The sequence below is a fragment of the Sphaeramia orbicularis genome, chromosome 21 (assembly GCF_902148855.1).
Source record: "Sphaeramia orbicularis chromosome 21, fSphaOr1.1, whole genome shotgun sequence".
Lineage (NCBI taxonomy): Eukaryota > Metazoa > Chordata > Actinopteri > Kurtiformes > Apogonidae > Sphaeramia > Sphaeramia orbicularis.
The window spans coordinates 28,755,961-28,779,899 of record NC_043977.1 but is presented as its reverse complement, the minus strand read 5'-3'; the positions used below and the strand labels follow the sequence as shown (position 1 = coordinate 28,779,899).

The 23,939-nt window shown below is 34.9% G+C and overlaps 1 protein-coding gene across 4 annotated transcripts in view; it reads left to right on the top strand.

Moving 5' to 3' along the window:
- Nucleotides 1-5,724, top strand: part of kdm6a (lysine (K)-specific demethylase 6A) — a 54,669-nt gene extending 48,945 nt beyond the window's left edge. For 3 of the 4 annotated variants that reach the window (XM_030124396.1, XM_030124393.1, XM_030124397.1), the window contains 9 exons: nt 1,054-1,259; nt 1,505-1,557; nt 1,640-1,714; nt 1,804-1,952; nt 2,038-2,152; nt 2,243-2,430; nt 3,240-3,381; nt 3,470-3,596; nt 4,349-5,724. In XM_030124396.1, coding sequence (XP_029980256.1) covers nt 1,054-1,259; nt 1,505-1,557; nt 1,640-1,714; nt 1,804-1,952; nt 2,038-2,152; nt 2,243-2,430; nt 3,240-3,381; nt 3,470-3,596; nt 4,349-4,579 — 1,286 coding nt within the window. In that variant the 3' untranslated portion in view covers nt 4,580-5,724. The remainder of the gene's footprint in view (nt 1-1,053; nt 1,260-1,504; nt 1,558-1,639; nt 1,715-1,803; nt 1,953-2,037; nt 2,153-2,242; nt 2,431-3,239; nt 3,382-3,469; nt 3,597-4,348) is intronic. The other variant, XM_030124394.1, reaches the window with a different exon arrangement.
- Nucleotides 5,725-23,939: the final 18,215 nt, after the last annotated feature.

Below are 23,939 nucleotides of genomic sequence, written 5' to 3'. Positions count from 1 at the left end.
AGCAGCGCCAGAAATGCACAAAACACACGCTACGGTTGGTCTGAGTACAGCTATTTATTTACATGCAGTACTGATGGTAGTTGTGTGCATGAAGACTGGATGCGTCTGTGTTTGACAGTCTCACGTGGCTCTGTGGGTGTGTCTGTAATCATGGTTTGGAGTGTGTTGTGTAGATGGACTTGACATGTATGACAACAGCACCACCTGCAAGTGGAAAATGTTACTGCACGTTTGCCGCAGAGAATATTACAATTTACAAACACCTGCTTTTCTGTCACCGTGACTTGGTGTCCTGTTGCGTAATACTCTAATCACACAGTTTGTTTATTTAATTTTATTTTTACTGGGACGTCTCTCTGGGGGAGATTCCCCCAAATACATTGTGTTGAATGCTTTAAACCTGCCCTTCTTTTATGAACCTTATGATTTCCATCTGTGTTATTATTTCTAAATCTTATTAATTTTCAACTTATGTAACTTTGTTGAGAATAGCATGTATGACACCCCCGCCTCCCCATTTATTCACTTTATATGCATTATATAATTTCATAGCCAAAGGTACTATATTATTAAAAAAAAAAAAAAAAACCTCCAGTGTGTCATCCTCTGCTCTATCATCAATAAGATCCATACATGTATCAACAAAATATTTTTGATTTCTTGTTTAATCTGACTGGTAATAGGTGCTAATAAATAATAAAACATTATCTCTTTTTAGAATTAATGGTTTTATATTTGAAATTTAGGAGGATGTAAGTGCAGGAAGGTAATATAATATTCATAATTATATTTTCATTAGTGTATAATAATATCAAACTATGATTCACTGTTTTGTTACCTCACATTCAGCCATTTATATCTAGAGAATTTATAGCCTCCTAATGGGGGATTTTTTTGGAGGTTTTAGCCCCGAGCACCAAGGGAGGGTGAGGCTTTATACAGCTGGTTGAAATCTCCAATATCAGCACTTTATAAAAGTAAATATTACACACTGAACCTCTAATAAATGTTGTGTTCACTGTATTTACTTTCCTTGAACTTGTGTGTCTTCAGACCTTGGCCTGTTCTCTACCAAAACATTGGTAGAGGCCAACCCAGACCATCTGGTGGAGGTCCGGACCCAGTTGGCCCAGCCCACAGACGAGAACTGGGACCCCAGTGGCAGCAGGAAGATGTGGCGCTGCGAGAGTAGCCGCTCCCACACCACGATCATCAAATACGCCCAGTACCAGGCGTCCTCCTTCCAGGAGTCTCTAAGGGTCAGTGTCCGACTCATACAGATAGAACACATTATATGAATGTATGACTCTAACAAATGCAGCGTCATTGTAGTTTATTGACTATGTCACCAACATGGTTTGTTACTGATGTGATGTTGATGAGATCGTAGTATTTTTGCTGCATCTACAAACGTCCCAGTTAAAAGGCACTGACATAGTTATTAATTTTCAACAAATCCAATAGCTTTTAGTCCATTTACTTCTGATCTTGAATTTTGTGGCAGGAAGAGAATGAGAAGAAGAAGGAGATTGAAGCAGAGGCCGGTTCCTCAGACAGGTAAGTTATCTGTCCCATCAGATTTCAGTCCTCACACTCTGAGTTTCTTTTCCTCTTATTAAGTGTTATTCTCTCTAATCAGTGCGATGCGACGCAGGAAAGGACCGTTCAAACACCTCAAATTTGGCACTAACATTGACCTTTCTGATGAAAAGAAGTAAGTGACTGTGTTATCTACCACACATCCCACATCCTGACCAAACAGTCTATGATTACTGTGTAACATGTAACATTCGCTCTATGCAGATGGAAGCAGCAGCTTCAGGAATTATCGAAGCTGCCAGCCTTCGCCAGAGTGGTGTCAGCAGGTAACCTGCTCAGCCACGTAGGACACACGATCCTGGGTATGAACACTGTCCAGCTCTACATGAAGGTACCAGGGAGCAGGACTCCAGGTATGCATCCACAGAAAAGAACAATGCAACGTCTGTGTCACTGCCCTCACCACTTTTGTCACTAATGGTAATTACTTTTTTGTAGGTCACCAAGAAAACAATAATTTCTGTTCAGTCAACATCAACATTGGTCCTGGAGACTGTGAGTGGTTTGCTGTGCCTGAACCGTACTGGGGTGTCATCAACGACTTCTGTGAAAAGTATGTTTTCAGAAAATCATTTGAACATGGAATGATTTCCCTTGTGGTTGAAACTCATATCTATGTATGTTTTTTTGCATCTTTCAATAGGAACAACATCAACTTCCTGATGGGTTCATGGTGGCCTAACCTGGAGGACCTGTACGAGACCAATGTGCCTGTTTATCGGTTCATCCAGCGTCCTGGAGACCTGGTGTGGCTCAACACAGGAACTATCCACTGGGTTCAGGCCATCGGCTGGTGCAACAATATTGCATGGAATGTTGGACCCCTCACAGGTGAGATGAGGGGACTGGGCTCAGACGTTACATCTCCTCTTTGTCTTGATTGAAGTCTTTAAATAACTGATTTCAAGCCTGTTGTGCCTTGCTTTACAAAGCTCCCAATAGAGGAACGTTGGGTATAAATGCATTAAAGACGCAGGGAAATTCAGCAAAGACAGGAATTCCCCTATGTTAAGAGGATGTGAAAGTGGTAATAAATGGTGTTTATAAACATTTATTAAGGTCTTGAAATGTCAAACACAAACAGATGCTTTCTTTCAGTATTGTATCCAGGGTTCCTGAAGGGTCTTAAGATGTCTTAAACTTACAAATCTTCATTTAATACCTTAAAAAAGTCTTTAAAAGGTATTAAATTTGATATGGTAGGTCTTAAGTTATGTTTCCATAAACTTGTTGGCTATGTTATGTTCAAATGTGCCTGGGAAATGTCCAAGCTGCAAAGAAAGTAACGTTATTCTGCTCAGTTCCACCTGTTCCAACTCGACAATTTATACTGAAACTAGGAACCAATCAATGACCCGAAGCGGTGGGAATGGAGGCATTGGAGTAAAAAAGTACATTTTCCTAAATTCTAGGAGTCATGAATTGTTGCCAGTATGACCATGAAATAGGCTGAGAAATGGGCATTAAATTCTGTTCTTAGTCTTAAAAAGGTCTTAAATTTTAAGTTGTGGAAATCTGTAGGAACCCTGGTATCACAAGAGCTTTATGGATGAGAAACGGTGCCATTGACAAGATTGTATCCTTTACAAGTGTTAACAAATCCACACACTAATTGAATCAACCTCTTCCGGTGCCCTCAGCCCATCAGTACAAGCTGGCAGTGGAGCGCTACGAGTGGAACAAACTGCAGAGTGTCAAATCCATCGTTCCCATGATCCACCTCTCCTGGAACATGGCCCGGAACATCAAAGTGTCTGATCACAAGCTGTTTGAGATGATCAAGTGAGTGAATTTTTTTTTTTTTTAAATAAGTAATATAAGGTTAGAAATATGACCAAACACAGAGACTGAATGTGTTTTTTTGCTTCAGGTATTGTTTGCTGCGGACATTGAAACAGTGTCAGATGCAGCGGGAGCTTCTGTTGGCTGCTGGGAAGGAACTAGTTTGGCACGGGAGGACCCAGAACGAGCCGGCTCACTACTGCAGTATCTGTGAGGTGAGGATGTTCCCACCAGAACTCACCTGCTCTGGGATTTGGTCTTAAAGGGGTCATATTTTGCTAAACCCACTTTTATTAGTTTTCAGTATATTTATTTGTGTATTTGGGGACCCTAATAGTTAAAAAAAAAGGGAGGGGGGTGAGAAAATGCCGATGTAAAGATATGCTTCTATGTCGAATATTTAACTATAATTTTAATTTATTACAATTTTGATTTTATATACCTAATATTTAGAACCAATATTCACTTTTAAAGTCTTTGAAAAGGTTCATTAAGCATCTTTGTGTTATTTATGTAATAAATTATATACATTTTTCAAATTGGTTTTTATATTTTTTGTGTGTTTTTTGGCCTTGTATGTTGATATAGTAGGTTAAAGTGAAAAAATAATAGGCAGATGAAGTTCTGCTGAAATAAAAGATACCGAACATGGGTATAGTAAACATTTCTTTATGTAGTATATAAATGCAAAATCAGAAGTACTCAAAAACAGCCAAAATAGGCTCAGACCCCTAAGGGTTAAAGGGCCAGCACTCAAAATGACCTGTCTCGTGTCATTAGTCACAAATAAGGTTGAAAATGGGCCTGTGGAGTTTAATAAATGTAGAGTTCAGACCCAAGTACTGCATTTACAATTTATGTAGACCACAGGGAAATGTTTTAAAATGCATAATACCATTTAAAAAAAAAAAGCCAAATATCCCTCCTTTAACACAAACCATACTCACCTTTTCCTGTTTTTTTCCAGGTGGAGGTGTTCGACCTGCTGTTTGTAACCAGTGAGAGCAACAGCAGGAAAACTTATGTAGTGCACTGCCAGGACTGTGCCCGTAGGGGGAGCACTAACCTGGACAACTTTGTGGTGCTAGAGCAGTACAAGATAGAGGACCTCATGCAGGTTTATGACCAGTTCACACTTGTAAGTATCAGCTACAAACCCACCAGGAGTAGTAGTCAATTTCACACCGGAGTGGATTGATTTGTACATAAATGATGGAGACCTCTTTAATGTCCACACCTGTTCTGAACATGATGGAGCTCAGGATGTCCATTTTTCTTTTCACAGGCTAGTCCCCTGCCTTCCTCCTCTTGATGCTAAAATTTTGTTGTTCTGAGGACAATTAGAACCACAATGAGTTTATTCGGAAAGCCTCCGGGAACCTTTTTTTTTCTGATATTCAGGAAGTAAGCCGACAGTCCCCTAACTGCACTCTGTAGCTATCCCATATGGCAGCTGCTGAAAGCTGTGTGTCTATGCAACCTGCCCAGAGTGGCATGCCTCCCCCTGGTGGATTGGAGGGGGATGGCAGCTCCTCCTGTCTTTATGACCAGACTGTTCTACTGCTGGCCCAGCTGGACTTCTTTAGAAAACACACAAAAACCCAACATAAAAAAATTATGAAATAAAGTTTTGTACATATTATGTTTTGAACTGGCAAAATCATCACACAAAGACTACTGACTTTTTTCGTTTTCCTTTTTTTTTTTTTTTTTTCCCATTTGTTTTTTTTCTTTGTGGGTTGACACAAGCTTTGTTCCCTCCCCTCCATGAGATGAGTATTTAGCATAGCTGGTATTTGTATGTTAGATAGACACCTCCTTGGTCAGGAAAACGGCGTAAAAAAAGTTTTGCAATGTGAAGAGTTGAGTGACACATTATTTGCAACATTTTTTCCCATTTACATAAAAAAAAAATCTGTTAAAACATTTCCTTTTTTGTTTTGCTGGAATATGGTGAATTTGTGGTTACCTGAGGTAGGGGAGAGGATGTCCTGTGTAGACGAACAACAGCCAAGTCACAGAGAAAGAGGGTTGCACATAGAAAAAAAGAGTGAACTTTACCTTGTGTTTTTTTTTTTTTTATTTTGATGTAAATTTACACTATTTATAAATGCATATTTATTGCTTGAAAATATTTGTTGATGGAATGCTGTAATTTTTTTTTTTCCAGAGTACCTGCCATTAAATTTGAAGGAGCCTTGTGATTTTGAGCACGGCCCCTTATACGTTTTCTATATAAATAAAACTGCTTAGTAAGCATTGTACAGAGACCTTACCTTAAAATGGGTTTATTGTTTGAAGGATGTTTTATGCGTCAATAAACAAAAATTGTCTTTATTTACATCTGTACCGCTGTTGTACTTTTCTTTTTTTACTTCTGGATTTTAGCGTTATAAAACAAAAAGAGAAGTTTTACTTGTTAAAGTCGAAGATATACTGAACTGTTGATGTTTGATTAAGATGGTGAAGCTTTAACAATGTTTCCTCTAATTTTATCTGATGAGTCTTTGAGTAACAATTGGAATTTAGTGTAATACCTTTTAACAGGGGTTCTGCAGGTCAGTAAAAAGCATTAAAAGTCATTAAATAGATTTAGTGAAAATTAAGGCCTTAAATGGCATTAAAAAGCATTAAATTTGATGTCCAGAGGCACTAAAAAAATTAAATACACTTGATGGTGGGAAAAAAAGCATTGTTATTCATGATTTATTTTGATTATATAAACATTTAATAATTTTGATCAGAAGTATAGTGTGATGATTGACAGGTGGAACCCTTTAATTGGCTATTGTTTATGGTCAATGCATGAAGTCACAACACCAGATGCTTGGAATGCAACGTGCTGTGGCGAAAGAGCAGAGGGAATATTAGCAAATGTGAAAATGCCAGTTTCAGCAGAAGTGATTGGAGGAGGAACTATTCAGAATCTAGTTAAAGCCTATTGGTGGAAAACTGTCATGTATATATAAAACTATATATAAAATTGTATTACATTTGTTTAAAGTGGCACTAAAAAAGGCATTACATTTACTGATACCTGCAGAAACCCTGTTTAAGAATGTTAATCTTTTCACTCATACGATCTGCAATAACACTTTTGAGCTCCTGTAGTTTATTTATAGATGGAACCGAACCCACTTTTCAGTTAATAATACATGCGTACAGAAGAAACCGTTAATACAAATGAAACACTGTTCATTCTGATCAGATACTGAAGCTACAACTTTAACTAAAACCCTCCTACATTATTTAATTACATCAGAACATCACATTTTTCTCCATTTTTACCAGTTGTTAAATACCATATTCACCATTTGCCGGCCATTTCTTTACAGATGAGTTAAAATCAGAACCGTTTGTATAATTGTAGACTTTATCAGCATTCCCACATGTCCTGGAAAATGATCGACCAATTTGGAAACGTATGGAAAATGAGAAAAAAGATCAAATGTCCTGGAAACGGTTAAATTATCCTGGAAAAATGGTTTATTCTCCCCCTGCTTTGTGACCTTGTGTGTCTAAACTGAGATGAAACAAAAGAAATAGTTTTTCAGTGATTTATTGAAAATTTACAAATATTTTTAGAGGAAGTGCAGGAGAGAAAGTTGTGTTGGGAATTGCTCAGTTGAACATTGTAACTCCAGTTTGTCAGACTAATGAAGTGTTACTCTGTAATCTGTGGGTGTGTTTGCATTATTCTATGATGCATTTGTCATAATTATTTTTCATAGATAAATTATGGCCATAGATAGATACTTTATTAATTCTGAAGGAAATTCAAGTATTCAGCAGTTTTGCATACAGCACAAGAAGAACAAAACAAAACAAAAGAGGCAGGTTAGTAACCAGATTAACATGAAGGTTAGTATATACCAGTGGTTCTCAACTTTTTTTGGCTCGTGACCCCATTTTAACATCACAAATTTCAGGCGACCCCAGACATTCAAAACGGAGACATTTTATTTGCTAAAATTAATTTGTTTTTGATCGTGTAATAGTTTGCTATAATATGTTGCAAATAAATGTTAATTTTAGGGAACATTTAGGCTATATAATGTAAATTTTTATTGGTAAGTTTTAATGTTTACATTTTTTTTTTAGAAATTATTAGAAATTTCAGGTGACCCCAGACATTCAAAACGGAGACATTTTTTGGGCTAAAATTAATTTGTTTTTGATCGTGTAATAGTTTGCTATACTATGTTGCAAATAAACATTAATTTTAGACAACATTTAAACTATAAAATGTAAATTTTTATTAGTAAGTTTAATTTTTTAAAATTTTTTGTAAATTATTAGAAATTTCAGGTGTCCCCAGACATTTTATTTGCTAAAATTAATTTGTTTTTGATCGTGTAATAGTTTGCTATAATATGTTGCAAATAAACGTTAATTTTAGGCAACATTTAGGCTATATAATGTAAATTTTTATTGTTAGTTTTAATTTTTAAAATTTTTTTTTAGAAATTATTAGAAATTTCAGGCGACCCCAGACATTCAAAACGGAGACATTTTTTGGGCTAAAATTAATTTGTTTTTGATCGTGTAATAGTTTGCTATACTATGTTGCAAATAAACATTAATTTTAGACAACATTTAGACTACAAAATGTACATTTTTATAAGTAAGTTTTAATTTTTATTTTATTTTTTTTTATATAAATTATTAGAAATTTCAGGTGACCCCAGACATTTTATTTGCTAAAATTAATTTGTCTTTGATTGTGTAATAGTTTGCTATAATATGTTGCAAATAAACGTTAATTTTAGGCAACATTTAGGCTATATAATGTAAATTTTTATTGTTAGTTTTAATTTTTAAAATTTTTTTTTAGAAATTATTAGAAATTTCAGGCGACCCCAGACATTCAAAACGGAGACATTTTTTGGGCTAAAATTAATTTGTTTTTGATCGTGTAATAGTTTGCTATACTATGTTGCAAATAAACATTAATTTTAGACAACATTTAGACTACAAAATGTACATTTTTATAAGTAAGTTTTAATTTTTATTTTATTTTTTTTTATATAAATTATTAGAAATTTCAGGTGACCCCAGACATTTTATTTGCTAAAATTAATTTGTCTTTGATTGTGTAATAGTTTGCTATAATATGTTGCAAATAAACGTTAATTTTAGGCAACATTTAGGCTATATAATGTAAATTTTTATTAGTAAGTTTTAATTTTTTATCAATTAGTAGAAATTTCAGGCGAACCCATTTGAATTCCAGGTGACCCCACGTGGGGTCCTGACCCCAAGGTTGAAAAACACTGGTATATACTCTAAAAAAACTTAATGTAAAATACGGTAAACAAAACACTTCTAATTTAAAAATCTGTATAAAACTAAATGTATTGTCAGTGTACAGTATTTGCATATTTCAGGGCACAGTGATTTAAAGTGAAAACAGTGATTTAAAGTGACTGTGTATCAAATGTCTGAGTAATAAACATAGAAACAATCTGGGGAAATGCAAGTTACAACCGTAGGAAAGAACACTGTCAAAGACTGAGGGGGAATGGATTAGTGCAAGACACGATAACTTGTATCTGTAGTGGCTGAAAATGAGTGGGAACCCTGTTTATAACCAAGATCATTCTGGGTACGCATGCAGACGCAGATGAACTTTACTGATCCTCGGCTCAAGAAAAACAAAAGAAAACCAAAGACCTTTTGATATCACTGTCAGAAATATCACAAACACAGTGGTATGTATCATCGCTTTTGGTGCAAGTTCCAGCAGCTTAACCCTTTCATGCATACTGGTCACTCCAGTGGACAGTTCTTCTCCAGCTGTTCTCTTGTATATTCATGGGTTTTGTTGTTTTAGTTGCATATTCAGCCGACACAGTGGACACTTCTGCATCATCCCATAGACTCACATTCATACTGTTCCTGTAACTATGCTGTTCTTGATAAACCTCATCTGCAGTAACATGTTTTAGTGTAAATCAGTTGCTAATTATTAATAGACTGTAATTAACTTTTTTTTTTTTTTTAAACAAAAAGTTGTTTTTTTTTTGCATATTATCTCCATAAAGTGAATGATAAGTGTTTGTATTGCGTAGTTTTCCATATCACTTTCTTATATTAGTTTTTAATTCATGTGTCTTTGCTTCAAAAATTTAACGCATGGTGTCTGGCCGAGTGGACATTTTTGTAACATCTTAAAAAAAAAAAAAAAAAACTTGATTGCATTGTTTTTTTCATGCCTATAGATCACAGGTGTCAAACATGTGGCCCAGGGGCCAAATCCGGCCCGGCAAAGGGTCCAATCTGGCCCGTGGGATGAATTTCTGAAATGCAAAAATTACACTGAATATTTTAACAATCAAGGATGTAAAAATCATTTTAGGTCAATTCAACCTAAAGCGGGTCAGACCAGTAAAGTACGATCATAATAACCTATAAATAATGAAAAAACACACATTTTCCTCTTTGTTTTAGTGTAAAAAAAAAAAAAGTCAAATACACAAAAATGTTTACATTTACACTAGCCCTTTTACAAAAAATGTAACAACCAGAACAATATGAACAACCTGAAATGTCTGAAGAGCAGTAAGTACAATTTTAACAATATTCTACCTGTTATTAAATGTTTGGTGCATTTGTAGATTCACTGTGACCTTTAAGTTATAAAGTACATGTGTAAATGATAAACTGAAGCATAATTTTGCTAAAATTGCACTTTTCAGGTTGTTCATGTTATGTTCAAGTAGAGTTTGTAAATGTAAACATTTTCATTACAGAATTTGACCTTTTTTTTTTTTTTTTTACTCAAAAACAGAGAATACTTTGGAGTTTACATTATTTAGAAGTTTTTATGCTGTTATTTATATTATTTTACTGGTCTGGCCCACTTTATAACATTAGTCTGTATGTGGCCCCTGAGCTAAAATGAGTTTGACACCCCTGCTATAGAGGAATAAAAACACTCAGGGAAAATATCTTGGCCAAGGTTATCATAATTCATGCATGAAAGGGTTAATGGCAGCTTTTCCAGTCAAAATGAAATACCTTGGCCAGTACTTCAGTGTATTCAAGTCTTTGACGTCCACCATGTAGGTTACTTTATTTCAGATGATGGAGTATTTATGGGTATTTATGTGTATTTTGTGGAATTCACCATGAACATCATTATGCACAGTAACATTTTGCTGTTAACACTTATTTTTCTGTCTTTCTCTATTTGTCTTTCATTTTCTTTCTGTCTTTTCCAACTGTTTCCTGTGTGAAGAAGTGCTGGCAGTCCGGTTCGAACATTTGTCCATCTCATTTGGTCTTTTCATCTAGTACACGTTGCCAGGGAAATTCATAGTTTGCTGACTGGATCACCAGTAGGGCTGTTAAAAACTTACACTGAATTATGTCGTAGCCTTCAAAGTATCTCATTTGGAGCATATCTCAATCACCTTTAACTCTTCATAAAGCCTGAACTATTAAATCACTGACAGAAAATTCCAGTTCTTTGAAACAGGAGCCTTTATTGGTCCTTCTGAACAACCAAAAAATATGTTTTTTTCCAATATCAATGTCCATGTATGAGTTTCGGCAACACGGTGGTGCAGTGGTTGCACTTGTGCCTCACAGCAAGAAGGTCAGTGGGGGTGGGACCTTTCTGTGTGGAGTTTGCATGTTCTCCATGTCTGTGTGGGTTCTCTCCGGGTACTCCAGCTTCCTCCCACCATCCAAAGACATGCACTGATAGGTTAAATGGTTAATCTAAATTGCATATACAGGGTGGGGAAGCAAAATTTACAATGAACATTTAGTTGTTTTTTCTCAGCAGGCACTACATCAGTTGTTTTGAAACCAAACATATATTGATGTCATAATCATACCTAACACTATTATCCATACCTTTTCAGAAACTTTTGCCCATATGAGTAATCAGGAAAGCAAACGTCAAAGAGTGTGTGATTTGCTGAATGCACTCGTCACACCAAAGGAGATTTCAAAAATAGTTGGAGTGTCCATAAAGACTGTTTATAATGTAAAGAAGAGAATGACTGTGAGCAAAACTATTACAAGAAAGTCTGGAAGATACTATTAAAGAAGAATGGGAGAAGTTGTCACCTGAATATTTGAGGAACACTTGCGCAAGTTTCAGGAAGCGTGTGAAGGCAGTTATTGAGAAAGAAGGAGGACACATAGAATAAAAACATTTTCTATTATGTAAATTTTCTTGTGGTAAATAAATTCTCATGACTTTCAATAAACTAATTGGTCATACACTGTCTTTCAATCCCTGCCTCAAAATATTGTAAATTTTGCTTCCCCACCCTGTGGATGTGAGAGTAATTGTTTGTCTCTATGTTCAGCCCTGTGATGAACTGGTGACATGTCCAGGGTGTACCCCATCTTCACCCATAAGTAGCTGGGATAGGCTCCAGTGACCCCCGCAACCTTAGTGAGGATAAAGCAGGTTCAGAAAATGAATGAACGTATGAGTTTCAGCGTTGTATCATATTTGATGCATCGGGTCTCAATACTTAACCCTTTCATGCATGAATTATGAGAACATGAGTCGAGATTTTTTTTCTTGAGTGTTTTTATTCATCTTTAGGCATTAAAAAAACAATGCAATTGATTTTTTAAAATTTTTTTTATGAACCTGTTTTTCATGGAGTTACAAACACGTCTGCTCAGCTGGATACCATGCATTTAATTTTTGAAGCAAAGAAACATGGATTTAAAACCCATTATCAGAAAGTGATAAACTGTGTGAAAGCTGTTCATTCATTCATTTTTTTGTTTATTTCGAGCATTTACAGAATAAATGCAAAATCAAAATTCCAAAATCATTCATCTGCACTCGAAAAGGAGTGGGAAGAAGAAAAACTATGAAACAAAAACATTTTTTCATGCAGCAAATCTGATGTTTTCTCACATTTGAACATACTCTAATACTAGTTATTACTAACTTCATGGAGATAATAGACAAAAATTTTTTTTTTTTTTGGAATAAGAAAAGTGTTTGTTACAGTCTAATAACAATTAACAATTGACTTAAAATGAATTTCTTCAGATCAGGTTTATCAAGAACAGCAAGGTTACAGAAATGGTATGAATTGCAGTGAATGGGATGATGCATAAGTGTCCACTGATATAACGATAATAATAATAATTGCATTTATAAAGCACTTTTCATTCAGCAGAATCTCAAAGAGCTACAGAGAGAATATATGGAACTAAAACAACAAAACCTATGAATATACAAGAGAACAGCTGTAGAGTAGCTGTCCACTGTAGTGACCACCATGCATGAAAGGGTTAAATATTATTATTTTTGAACAAACAAAAACACGGTATAACACAAACATGTCTAACAAATTGGTAATTCCTTTTCAAAACTGGCAAAGTTCTGCCTCCTTCTTCATTAATGACAGTCTTGTAGTGTCACTGGAAAGGCCTCTGGTGAATGAATTCCTCCCCCCTGGTGGATTATCCATGTATTGCATGTATCTAATTGTATACATCAGGTTTTTCATGAACAAAAATATCACACTGATCATGTAGAGCAAAGGTGTCAAACATGCGGCCCAGGGGCCAAATCCGGCCCGCCAAAGGGTCCAGTCCGGCCCCTGGGATGAATTTGTGAAATGCAAAAATTACACTAAGGTATTAACAATCCTTTTAGTTCAGGTTCCACATTCAGACCAATTCAATCCCAGGTGGGCAGGACCAGTCAAATACTATCATAATAACATAGAAATAATAACAACTCCAAATGTTTCTCTTTGGAAATATAAATATTTTCATGTATTTACACTAAAGCAAAGTATAATTTTGCAAAAAATGTGAATAACCTGAAATGTCTTAGGAGAAGTTAGTACAATTTTAACAATATTCTGCCTGTTTTGTGTATTTGTAGATCCACTGTGATCTGTAAGTTATAATGTACATGTATAAATGATAAACTGAGGCAGAATATTGTTAAAATTACACTTATTTTTTCAGTTTGTTCATGTTATTCATATATTTTAGAAGGATAGCTTGTCGATGTAAACCTTTTCATAATGTAAATTAACTTTTTTTGCTCTAAAACACAGAGAAAAGTTTGGAGTTGACATTATTTATATATTATTATGTTATTATTTTACTGGTCCGGCCCACTGCAGATCAAACTTAGCTGAATGTGGCCCCTGAACTAAAATGAGTTTGACACCCCTGATGTAGAGGGTGTCAAAACTCATGTATCAAATATGATACATTTGGTGTTATAGGGTTAAATCAGTAAGCTTTAATTATGCATTTATTGCTATGATATAAAAATCCCTTTTTCCCTTTTTTCCTCTTTTTTTCCTTTTTCCCCCTTTTTTTGTCCATTTGTTAATTTTGTTTAATTTTAGCTATTTTTTTGTTTTGTTTAGTTAATTAGACAGTTGTCGTATCTATTCTGTTCTGATTTCTTGTCAATATTGGATTAACATTAAGGATTGTCTTCTTTCGGGTAGAGTGGGATTGTGGGAGGGATAAAAAGAAAAATGAAAGAATGGAAGTCCTTCTTATCACATTGCATCGTCATACCTGTGAAATTACTTCAAATAAAGAAAGTTAATTAAAAAAAAACAACAAAAAAAAAACTACCAATATATGAGCTCACGAAGATGCATGAAAATGTGTGTACCTACTAACATGAAAGTTCAAGTCTGTCTGTTTTGGATCTGAACCATATGCAAATGAAAGAACAGTTCTGGGCTTCTGAGTGAGTGAGAACAATGCAGATGGCAGAGCCCAGACAAAAGCTGTGTTATTCAAGCCCTCATCCATGCTTAACTGTCACTTGAGATTAGAGAAGTACAGGATTCCTGCTCCAGCACCACACCCCTGTTATTAGACATATTAATAGCTGCACGAACACAATGCTTTTAATGTCCAGAAAAGCCGGAAAACGTGCCAAACACTGACAATATGGATATCCAACGTGTGATTCAAAGAGCCTCGGACTTATTTCTGCTCCGTTTCAATGGGAGTAGCATATCGGGGGGGGGGGGGGGGGGGGGGGGGGGGGGGGGGCTGTTATCCCTGCAATTTGTGCCTTGGATTTACACCGTTTACAGTCCACAGCAAACATGCCACAGCCGGATCTGTGCACCATCACAAAGACGTACCGCCTCATTAAATGCCTCTGCGGTGTACCCATGGTGCACTGCTCCAAAATAACGAATCCGCCACAAAGCAGATCTGATAAATCAAAAGTATCTCTGATGTTTGTCTGTAATCAATACAAGGTTTGATCTGTTATTTTTGCCTCAGTGTTTGTCCTCAGTAAGTTATCACTACTGGTAATTTAATAGTCCACTGCCAGTTAGGTTTTTTTTTTTTTTTTCCTTTTCTGAGGTTGATGCATCTGTTGCTGACACACTATTATAAGCAGCGAAAATACTGTCATGATTTACTGGAGATGAAATGAGGAACTTCAACAATTGTCAGTTTATGAAAGAGGAACTGAAAGCGTTATCCTTCCCCACAGTAAAAAAAAAAAAAAAAAAAAAAAAAAAAAAAGGATGAATACAATGTTGCAGGCCTAATGAATGACAATATTTCATCTGATTGCATCTGTTTTACATTAAATATATGTACTTGCGTTTTTTTTTCCTCCTGCTGTTATAAAACTCAGGTGCAGCTCAAAGCAGGGTTTGATCCGGTGCTTGAAATCCTTGAAAATGTTTGAATTTTAATGTGGTTTTCAAGGTATGAACAGTGCTTGAATTTTAGTTACCCCATAAAGACTCAGTGCTAAATTTGTGACAGTTCCCATATGAATTTTTCCCTCTATTTAACCTTTCTTAAGTGATTCATCACTATTTATTATAAAATTTAAAACAAATCCTCCGTATTTTACATTTTTCCAGTAAAAATCAGGTATTTTCCAGTATTTCATGTACTAATCAGATAGATGTTTATAAAAGCTCAGATTAAAGTTGAGGGTTATTATATGAAAAACACATAAAACAGTAAAATATATCATTAACTGAACATAAAACAAGTGTTTCCATCCACTGTCATTGATCCAACTCCATGGATTGTACTGGTGAATCAATGTTGTAGAAGATGACAGTGTTTCCATGGTAACTACGGAGCCTCTGAATGTCCAAATGGGTCTAGACCATGAAAAGATGCATTTTTTCAGTGTAAATCATGTATTTCCTATATTTAATTTACTAATCATATAACAGTTCATTAAAGCTCAAAGTAAATTCAAAGGTTATTAGATCGAAAAAAGAGAAAACTGCAGAAAAAGTGACTTTTTCCAACAAAGATATCATTAACTGAACATAAACCCAGTGTGTCCATCCACTGTCATTGATCCAACTCCATGGGTTTTACTGGTGAATTAATGTTGTAGAAGATGACGGTGTTTCCACGTTCACTACAGAGCCTCTGAATGTCCAAATGGGTCATATCTGATGACCATGAAAAGATGAATAACTGTATTTTATACATATTATTTACATGGATTGATAGAATTAGTGGATCAACAGGTATTAAACAGTTTAGATCAGTAGATGGTTTTGGTTACTGGTGGATGTTTTGGGTCTTTATGGGTTAAGATAATTATTTATGGTGAGACTGTGATAAATATTACAGAAATTTGGAGGTAAAGCATAAAAAAAATTATAATGAAAAAAAATGTTGCATGTAATGCTGCATAAAATTAGGTTTAAACAAACTCTGATAGGTAGGGAGGCAATAGCATAGAATAGAATAGAATAGAATAGAATAGAATAGAATAGAATAGAATAGAATTGTTAGTATTAACAAATGACAGTGTAAATAAAATTAACTCAATTGACTCATTTGGTGATGTGCTGGAAAAATTTGAAAATGACCTTAAAAGTTCTTGAAAAGTGCTTGAATTTTACCTTGAAAAATGTGTACGACTCCTGTCAAAGCCATTTTAGAGCCATTCAATGTGATTTTAAGGCTGATGCACTTATAGATTTTTTTTTTTTTTGCCTGATTCCATTATGCACCATATAGACAAAAATATTGGGATACACTGAATTCAGGTGTTTTTCTGCTAACAGTAGCCCAGGCAACAAAACAATAATTACAAATGTCATAATGTTCAATGTTATATCATAGCCATAAATATATTTGTCATCAACTGAGTTAATTTTATTTACACTGTCATTTGTTAATACTAACCATTCTATTCTATTCTACGGTATTGCCTACCTACCTATCAGAGTTTGTTTAAACCTAATTTTATGCAGCATTACATGCAGCTTTTTTTTTTTTTTCATTATAGTTTTTTTTTTTTTTTTTTTTTTATGCTTTACCTCCAAATTTCTGTAATATTTATCACAGTCTCACCATAAATAATTATCTTAACCCATAAAGACCCAAAACATCCACCAGTAACCACAACCATCTACTGATCTAAACTGTTTAATACCTGTTGATCCACTAATTCTATCATTCCATGTAAATAATATGTATAAAATACAGTTATTCATCTTTTCATGGTCATCAGATATGACCCATTTGGACGTTCAGAGGCTCTGTAGTGAACGTGGAAACACCGTCATCTTCTACAACATTAATTCACCAGTAAAACCCATGGAGTTGGATCAATGACAGTGGATGGACACACTGGGTTTATGTTCAGTTAATGATATCTTTACTGTAAATGTCCCTTTTACTTCAGTTTTCTCTATTTTTGATATAATAATCCTACATCTACATCCTACATCTACATGATTAGTAAATTAAATCTTGGAAAATACCACATTTTCACTGAAAAAATGCAAAATAAAGAAGATAATATTACAATAAATGGTGATAAACCACTAAAGGACAGTTAAATATAGAGAAAAATTCATATGGGAACTGACACAAATGTCACACTGGGTCCTTATGGGTTAAGTGTCACATTTTTGACAGATATGAAATGACTGAGTTACTGTCACAGTCAAACACAGACCTATGTGGTTTCCAGCCATGTGTACAAAGTGCTCCCATTATTTTTTAGAACATATTTTTGATATCCTGCAGCTGCCTTTCTTTATGTGACTTTGCATCGCCATGACGATGTCTGAGTGGTCTCCTTGCAAATGGCTCCTTGATAACTGCAATTACTACTAAATGGTGCTGATACACAGTATAACTTAGCACTTATACTTAATTTTCACTCAGTGGTAATAGTATCACTTTGTCTTGAAAGTAACAGAGAGAGACAAATGGAAGCACAACCAGTTATGTTTGGAGATGACACTTAAAGGGTGGTATTATGTCTGAAATCACATGAGAAGTGTTATAGCAAATGCTATGATTATTGAATTGCAACATACTTCAGTACAAGGAACAAAAGTGGATGAAAAATGGATCAAATGGACAGTGAATGGATACAGATGAAGGATGATGTCTTATCTTCTATGTTCTGAATGCACTTTTACTAATTGAATAAAAACAAGGTGTCTCAGGTTGTGCTACAGACTGATTCCAGGCAGGGAAAAGTAACAGTATGATACAATCATTTCAGGCTCTCCAGTCTGAAACGAGTAAAAATTGTGAACAGTTTATACTACAAACAATGAAGCATTGATCTCGGTGGTTGAAAATGGTTTTCTTCGACCGACTGTCACGTGTAGCGTCTTAAGAAATTGCTCAGTTTTTGTAAAATGGAATGTACGAGAAGGTGCTCAATGGATTTATCTTTTCAGAGCTGATTTTTGAGGCAAACTCTCAACACTTAAAGTGAACCAGCAGAAAAACACGTTCATGCCAGTCCAGACTATTCATTCATTCATTCATTCATTCATTCATTCGTTGCTGAAGCATCGAACTGCTTCCCTGTCAATGGTAAATCTGATTTTCTATTTCTTTCTTTCTTTCTTTCTTTCTTTCTTTCTTTCTTTCTTTCTTTCTTTCTTTCTTTCTTTTTATTTATTTATTTATTTATTTATTTATTTTATTTTATTTTATTTTATTTATTTGTTTATTTAATTTTATTTATTTATTTATATTTATTTATTTTCTATTTATTTTTCTATATTTTCCTTTCTACTGCTTATTCTAGTTCAATTTTAACCAATTTCGACTGAAGAAAAACCCCCAGATAGACTTTGTTTTTGTTACATAGATTTGTTTTAGTCATTTTAAAGTCGTTGGTTTCAGTCACTTTGATTTTACACCTGATTTTGTTACATTTTCCAAATGAAATATAGTCTAATTTTACGACATTACACACTAATTTCAATTTTCATTAAAAATTTGTTGAATGTACTTTAATTTATTGAAAACAAATTATTTAAGCAAATCTACTAGATTGTACCTCGTATAAATCCCCCGAGAAGTGTTTTGTAAGTGTGACAAGATTTTCTGTCAAATTTTTTATTTTATTTTATTTTATTTTATTTATTTATTTTTTTGCACATGCTCACATGTAAAAGAATGAAATAAATCCGATTAATGGGTTTACATGCATGAAGACATCAGAGTATCAGGGAGAAATCCAGGTGTCTTCATACAATTTCTCATAATCACATTACACTGTTTACATGATCATTTATAATCTGATTACTCCGTAAATCAGATAATGATCAGAGTTTTAATGCACATTTAAACTCGATAATTAGTTTAAGAAGATTTTTGTGGATGTTTTACTGGGTCCATTTTTGTACATATATATATGTATATATATATATATATATATATATATATTTGCTTGTACCATATGCTAGTGTGTGTATGAAAAAAAAAAAATCATACATTTTAATTAGGGCTGTCAAAATTAACGCATTAACATGGATTAATTCATCATCATGATTAATATGATTAAAAATTTTAACGCAATTAACCCATCTGACTCTAAATGTCTCTGCCAATGAATTTGGGTCTGTTTGTACATAGAGTTAGCGTCGCACATGTGCAAATGTGCAAATTTGCAGTCGATCCGATAGTGACAGGATGGAAATATGAGAACAAAAAAACCCAAGACGGAACATGAAGTATTATGCACACTCTGCAGGAAGGAGTTTTCTTTTCAGTGAAGCACTTCCATCTTAAAATACCACATTAATGCGAAGCATATATTAGTTGGGAAATCTGCTACCGCTTCAGCTAACGTGTCGCCCAGCTTGTGACAAACACGCTACATGCATATATATTCCCTTCTTTCTTGAGAAGCGTGATTAATATAGATTAAAAATGAATGATATTTAATCGCGATTAATTGAAATGAATCCTCAGCAACCCTGTGATTAATCTGATTAAAAACTGTAATAATCGTTTGGCAGCACTAATTTTAACTTCAATACACTCCACAGATTGTACGTAATAGAGTAATAATGATCATTTGCACATACACCTGCGTACTTATACTTAGATATGATTGTAGATGCAGAACTGGAGTACTTTCACAGTGTGCTTTCAATACTTTCACTAAAAAAAGGATCTATACCAGGGGTGTCAAACTCATTTTAGTTCAGTTCCATATTCAGCTAAATTTGATCTGCAGTGGGCCGAACCAGAAAAATAATAACATAATAACCTATAAATAATGACAACCCCAAATTTTTGTTTTTGTTTTAGTGTAAAAAAAACCCATTAAATTATGAAAATACTTACTTTTATAAATGATCCAAAAAAAAAAATCCTGAAAAAACTGAAATTTAAATAAAAAAACGTAAGAAAATTTAGAGCAATTTTAACAATATTATTCCTCAACTTATCATTTCTCCATGTGCATTATGGATCAGATCTACAAAGACACTAAACACTGATGAAAAGGAAGAAAAAATTAATAAAATTGTGCTTAATTTTCTTTAGACATTTCAGGTTGTTCATATTTGTTCAGGTGATTCACATTTCAGTGTTACAGGATAGTTTGTAAATGTAAATATTTTCATAATTTAATGCTATTTTTTGCACTAAAACAAAGAAAAAAATTTAAGTGGTTAATTCTAGATTTTTCTAGATTTTTTTTTTTTTTTTTACTTAATGGAAGAGGTTTTTTTTGGCTTAATTCAAGATTTTTTTTTTTTTTTACTTAGTTGAAGATTTTTTTTGGCTTAATTGAAGATTTTTTGCTAAATTTTAGATTTTTTTTTTTTTTTGCTTAATTGAAGATTTTTTTTTAAAGTAATTAAAGAATTTTTCTTGTGGCTTAATTCAAGATTTTTTCCTTAATTCAAGCTAAATTTTTTTTGCTCAATTCTAATTCAAAACTGTGGAATTTTTGCACTTGGCAAAAACATCCCAGGGGCCGAACTGGACCCTTTGGCGGGCCGCATTTGGCCCCCGGGCCGCATGTTTGACACCCCTGATCTAAATAGTTGATCATAGTCACCACTTGTCATATACCACTCAGATACAGGGGTTGGACAAAATAATGGAAACACCTTAAAAAATCAACAAAATATAATTTAATATGGTGTAGGTCCGCCTTTTGCGGTAATTACAGCCTCAGTTCTCCGAGGTATTGATTCATACAACTTGTGAATTGTTTCCAAAGGAATTTTAAGCCATTCTTCAGTTAGAATACCCTCCAACTCTTTTAGAGACGACGGCGGTGGAAATCGACGTCTTACTTGAATCTCTAAAACTGACCATAAATGCTCAATAATGTTGAGGTCTGGGGACTGTGCCGGCCATACGAGATGCTCAACTTCATTAGAATGTTGCTCATGCCATTCTTTAACAATTCTAGCTGTATGGATTGGGGCATTATCATCTTGAGGTGAAGGTGTTTCCATTATTTTGTCCAACCCCTGTATTTCCAAAATGGTGTAAGTGAAACATAAACTCTTCGGTCTCAGATTTCAGCTCCTCAGTTTCTCACGTAGTTTCCTCTTCAGTCCATCAACTGCATTACAGATCAGACGAGGAAACACACGAATTGTTATGTCATTTTTTGTTCACTGATAACAATCTGAGATGCATTATTCACTGTGATGGTGCGATGGATAATTTTGGCTTGCACAAATGAGTCTCTGAGTGTCACCACAGTTTTTTGTTCTGGCTTTTGGTCGGAAAACGATGCAAAGCGCAGAATAATCTGGCAAAAGCAGGTGTGAATTGTGTTGGTGTGACAACCTTTTACATGAACACTTGGTCACTGGGTGTGAAATGCATGAATAATAGGCTTATAATAATACTGAAAGGAAACAGTTTTCGGTTCTTTATAATGCCAAAGTCAGGGAACAATGCATCCCTCACTTGAACCTTTTCTTAAAACTTTAAAATGTGTGATGGGGACGTTCTTTGTGCTCGTTACATGACATTCATTGTGTTCTTGAAACAAAATGAATCATAAGTGTGGGATCATTCATCTGCACCGGGGCCTGTAGGCTTTGTGCTTGACAGTTATTTCATAATCACAACCACAGGTGGCTGCATTGGTCCGATGGACTGACAAGCACATCAACTGAAACACCCTTAATTTATTCATGATTCCTTTTCAATTTTCACATTAAAAACCCCGTGTTGGCAGGCTGTGTTTTTTTTTTTTTCTTTCCACTTACCTTCAAAAGTGAGAAGGAGGAGGAGGCTGACATTTTAGAAAATATCAGAGCTGGAAGCTGAGGTATGGCCTTGTGCAAATTTATGTAGAAAACAGACCCAACGACTGTACAGTTTACTTCAAGTGGGAGACGGTGAACGCATGTTTTTAGTCTTTTTCTTGTTTTTCATGTGAATGATGCACATCTACATGTTTATGAGGGGTCAGAATTTATCGCAATAATACGATATAATAATGCAAATATTATTAATGTTATATATTTTTTTAAAAACAATCTGACAAATTGCTTTACACAGGAGTCTAAATGACAATCAAGGACATATATAATAATTCAGTAGAAACTAAACTGAACGCAAATGATTACGAGTTTTAATTTTGTTCAGTGAGATTTGCAGAGAAACTCTTTTGACCCCGAAGCCTCCCAAAAAACACAAGCAAAATTAGCTCATAGTTTAATTCGGTCATGTTATGTTATTGTTCAGTGCACATCAGATTATATTTACTGACCTGCTCAGTTAACCCTGTAATGCCAAACGTATCATATTTGATACATGAGTTTTGAAGCCCTCTACATGATCAGTGTGATTTAAAAAAAAAACAATTTTTCAGAAAAACCTGATGTATAGAGGGTATGCACATACGTCACTTCCCCCCTGGGCCACGCCCCTCTAAGTCAGACTGAGTGGCAAAAACCAACCTGCTCAACATGACAGAGTATAGCAGTAAACACAGCCAGACCGGGAAAATGTGAAATATGAAATTAAATGAAGGACAGTTGGACTGGACACGGATCTGTACGAGCTACCAGAGAACAAGTGGTCCACGAACACTGACATTTGGACAGAAATCGCGTATCCTGACATCCAGGGTGTAGGGGATCATCGCTATTTTTACCTGAAACAAATTTACACGGTTTCATCATCACTGACAACCAGGGTCCAAAACTAGGGCCCAGAACCAGCTGATCCACAGTCCATTTACAGTAGACCATGGACTGACCCCAGTGACTATATGTATGATCTACTGGGACTGAGGAGATTTACTGAGCCTAGTTCAGATCAAATACTTTATCCAACACAGATACTACTGCTGTGGACCAGCAGGGGACCACTTTATTCTTGTAAATTATGATATTTTTCCCACCTGTTTTTAAATTATAACATTAGTCTTGTAATATTATGGCTTTATTGTCAGAATATGACGACTTTAATCTCATAAACAAATGACATTTTTGTTAAATTATGAGGTTTTTTTTTATAACTACGACTTTATTCTCATAACATTGTGATTCTTTGTGTATTCGACGTTATTTTCATAAAATTACAGGTTTTATATCGATATTTTATGACTTTATTCTCGTAGTGACCAGTGTTTTTATTTTCTTATGTGGCCCTAATACTCCATCGTAGCTTTATTCTCCAGTTCCCCTGTATTTGAAAAAGTAGGTTAGCCTTAGTTTAAGTTAGTTTACTAATCATGTAATAATAATAATAATGGATTGGATTTATATAGTGCTTTTCTAGACACCCAAAGCGCTTTACATTATTGACCCATTATTCATTCGCTCTCACATTCTCCCTCTGGTGGTGGTAAACTACATCTGTAGCCACAGCTGTCCTGGGGCAGACTGACAGAAGCGTGGCTGCCATTTTGCGCCTCCGACCACCACCAAACATTCATACACCAGTGTGGGTGGCACTGGAGACAGGGAGGGTGAAGTGTCTTGCCCAAGGACGCAACGGACTGACTAGGACAGAGCGGGATTCGAACCGCCAACCCTTCGGTTATTGGACGACCTGCTCTACCACCATGGCTGCACAAGCACAAGGTTCAGAATCCCAAAATGAAGACAAAAACCATGAAAGATCTGATCATGAAACCAAGAGCTTTACTAAGAAGTAACGTTAGCCAAAACAATGCATCATTTAAGGTCTGATTTGATCCAAAAGTGCACTATAAATTAATGTTACCTGACACAAAACGGGATCCACAGATCTAGGTTTGGTTTCCTGGATTTGTGGATCCATCTAAGTCTCTTTTCTTTGTCTTTCGGTGTCTGTAAAACAATAGCTCTGACTGCTTT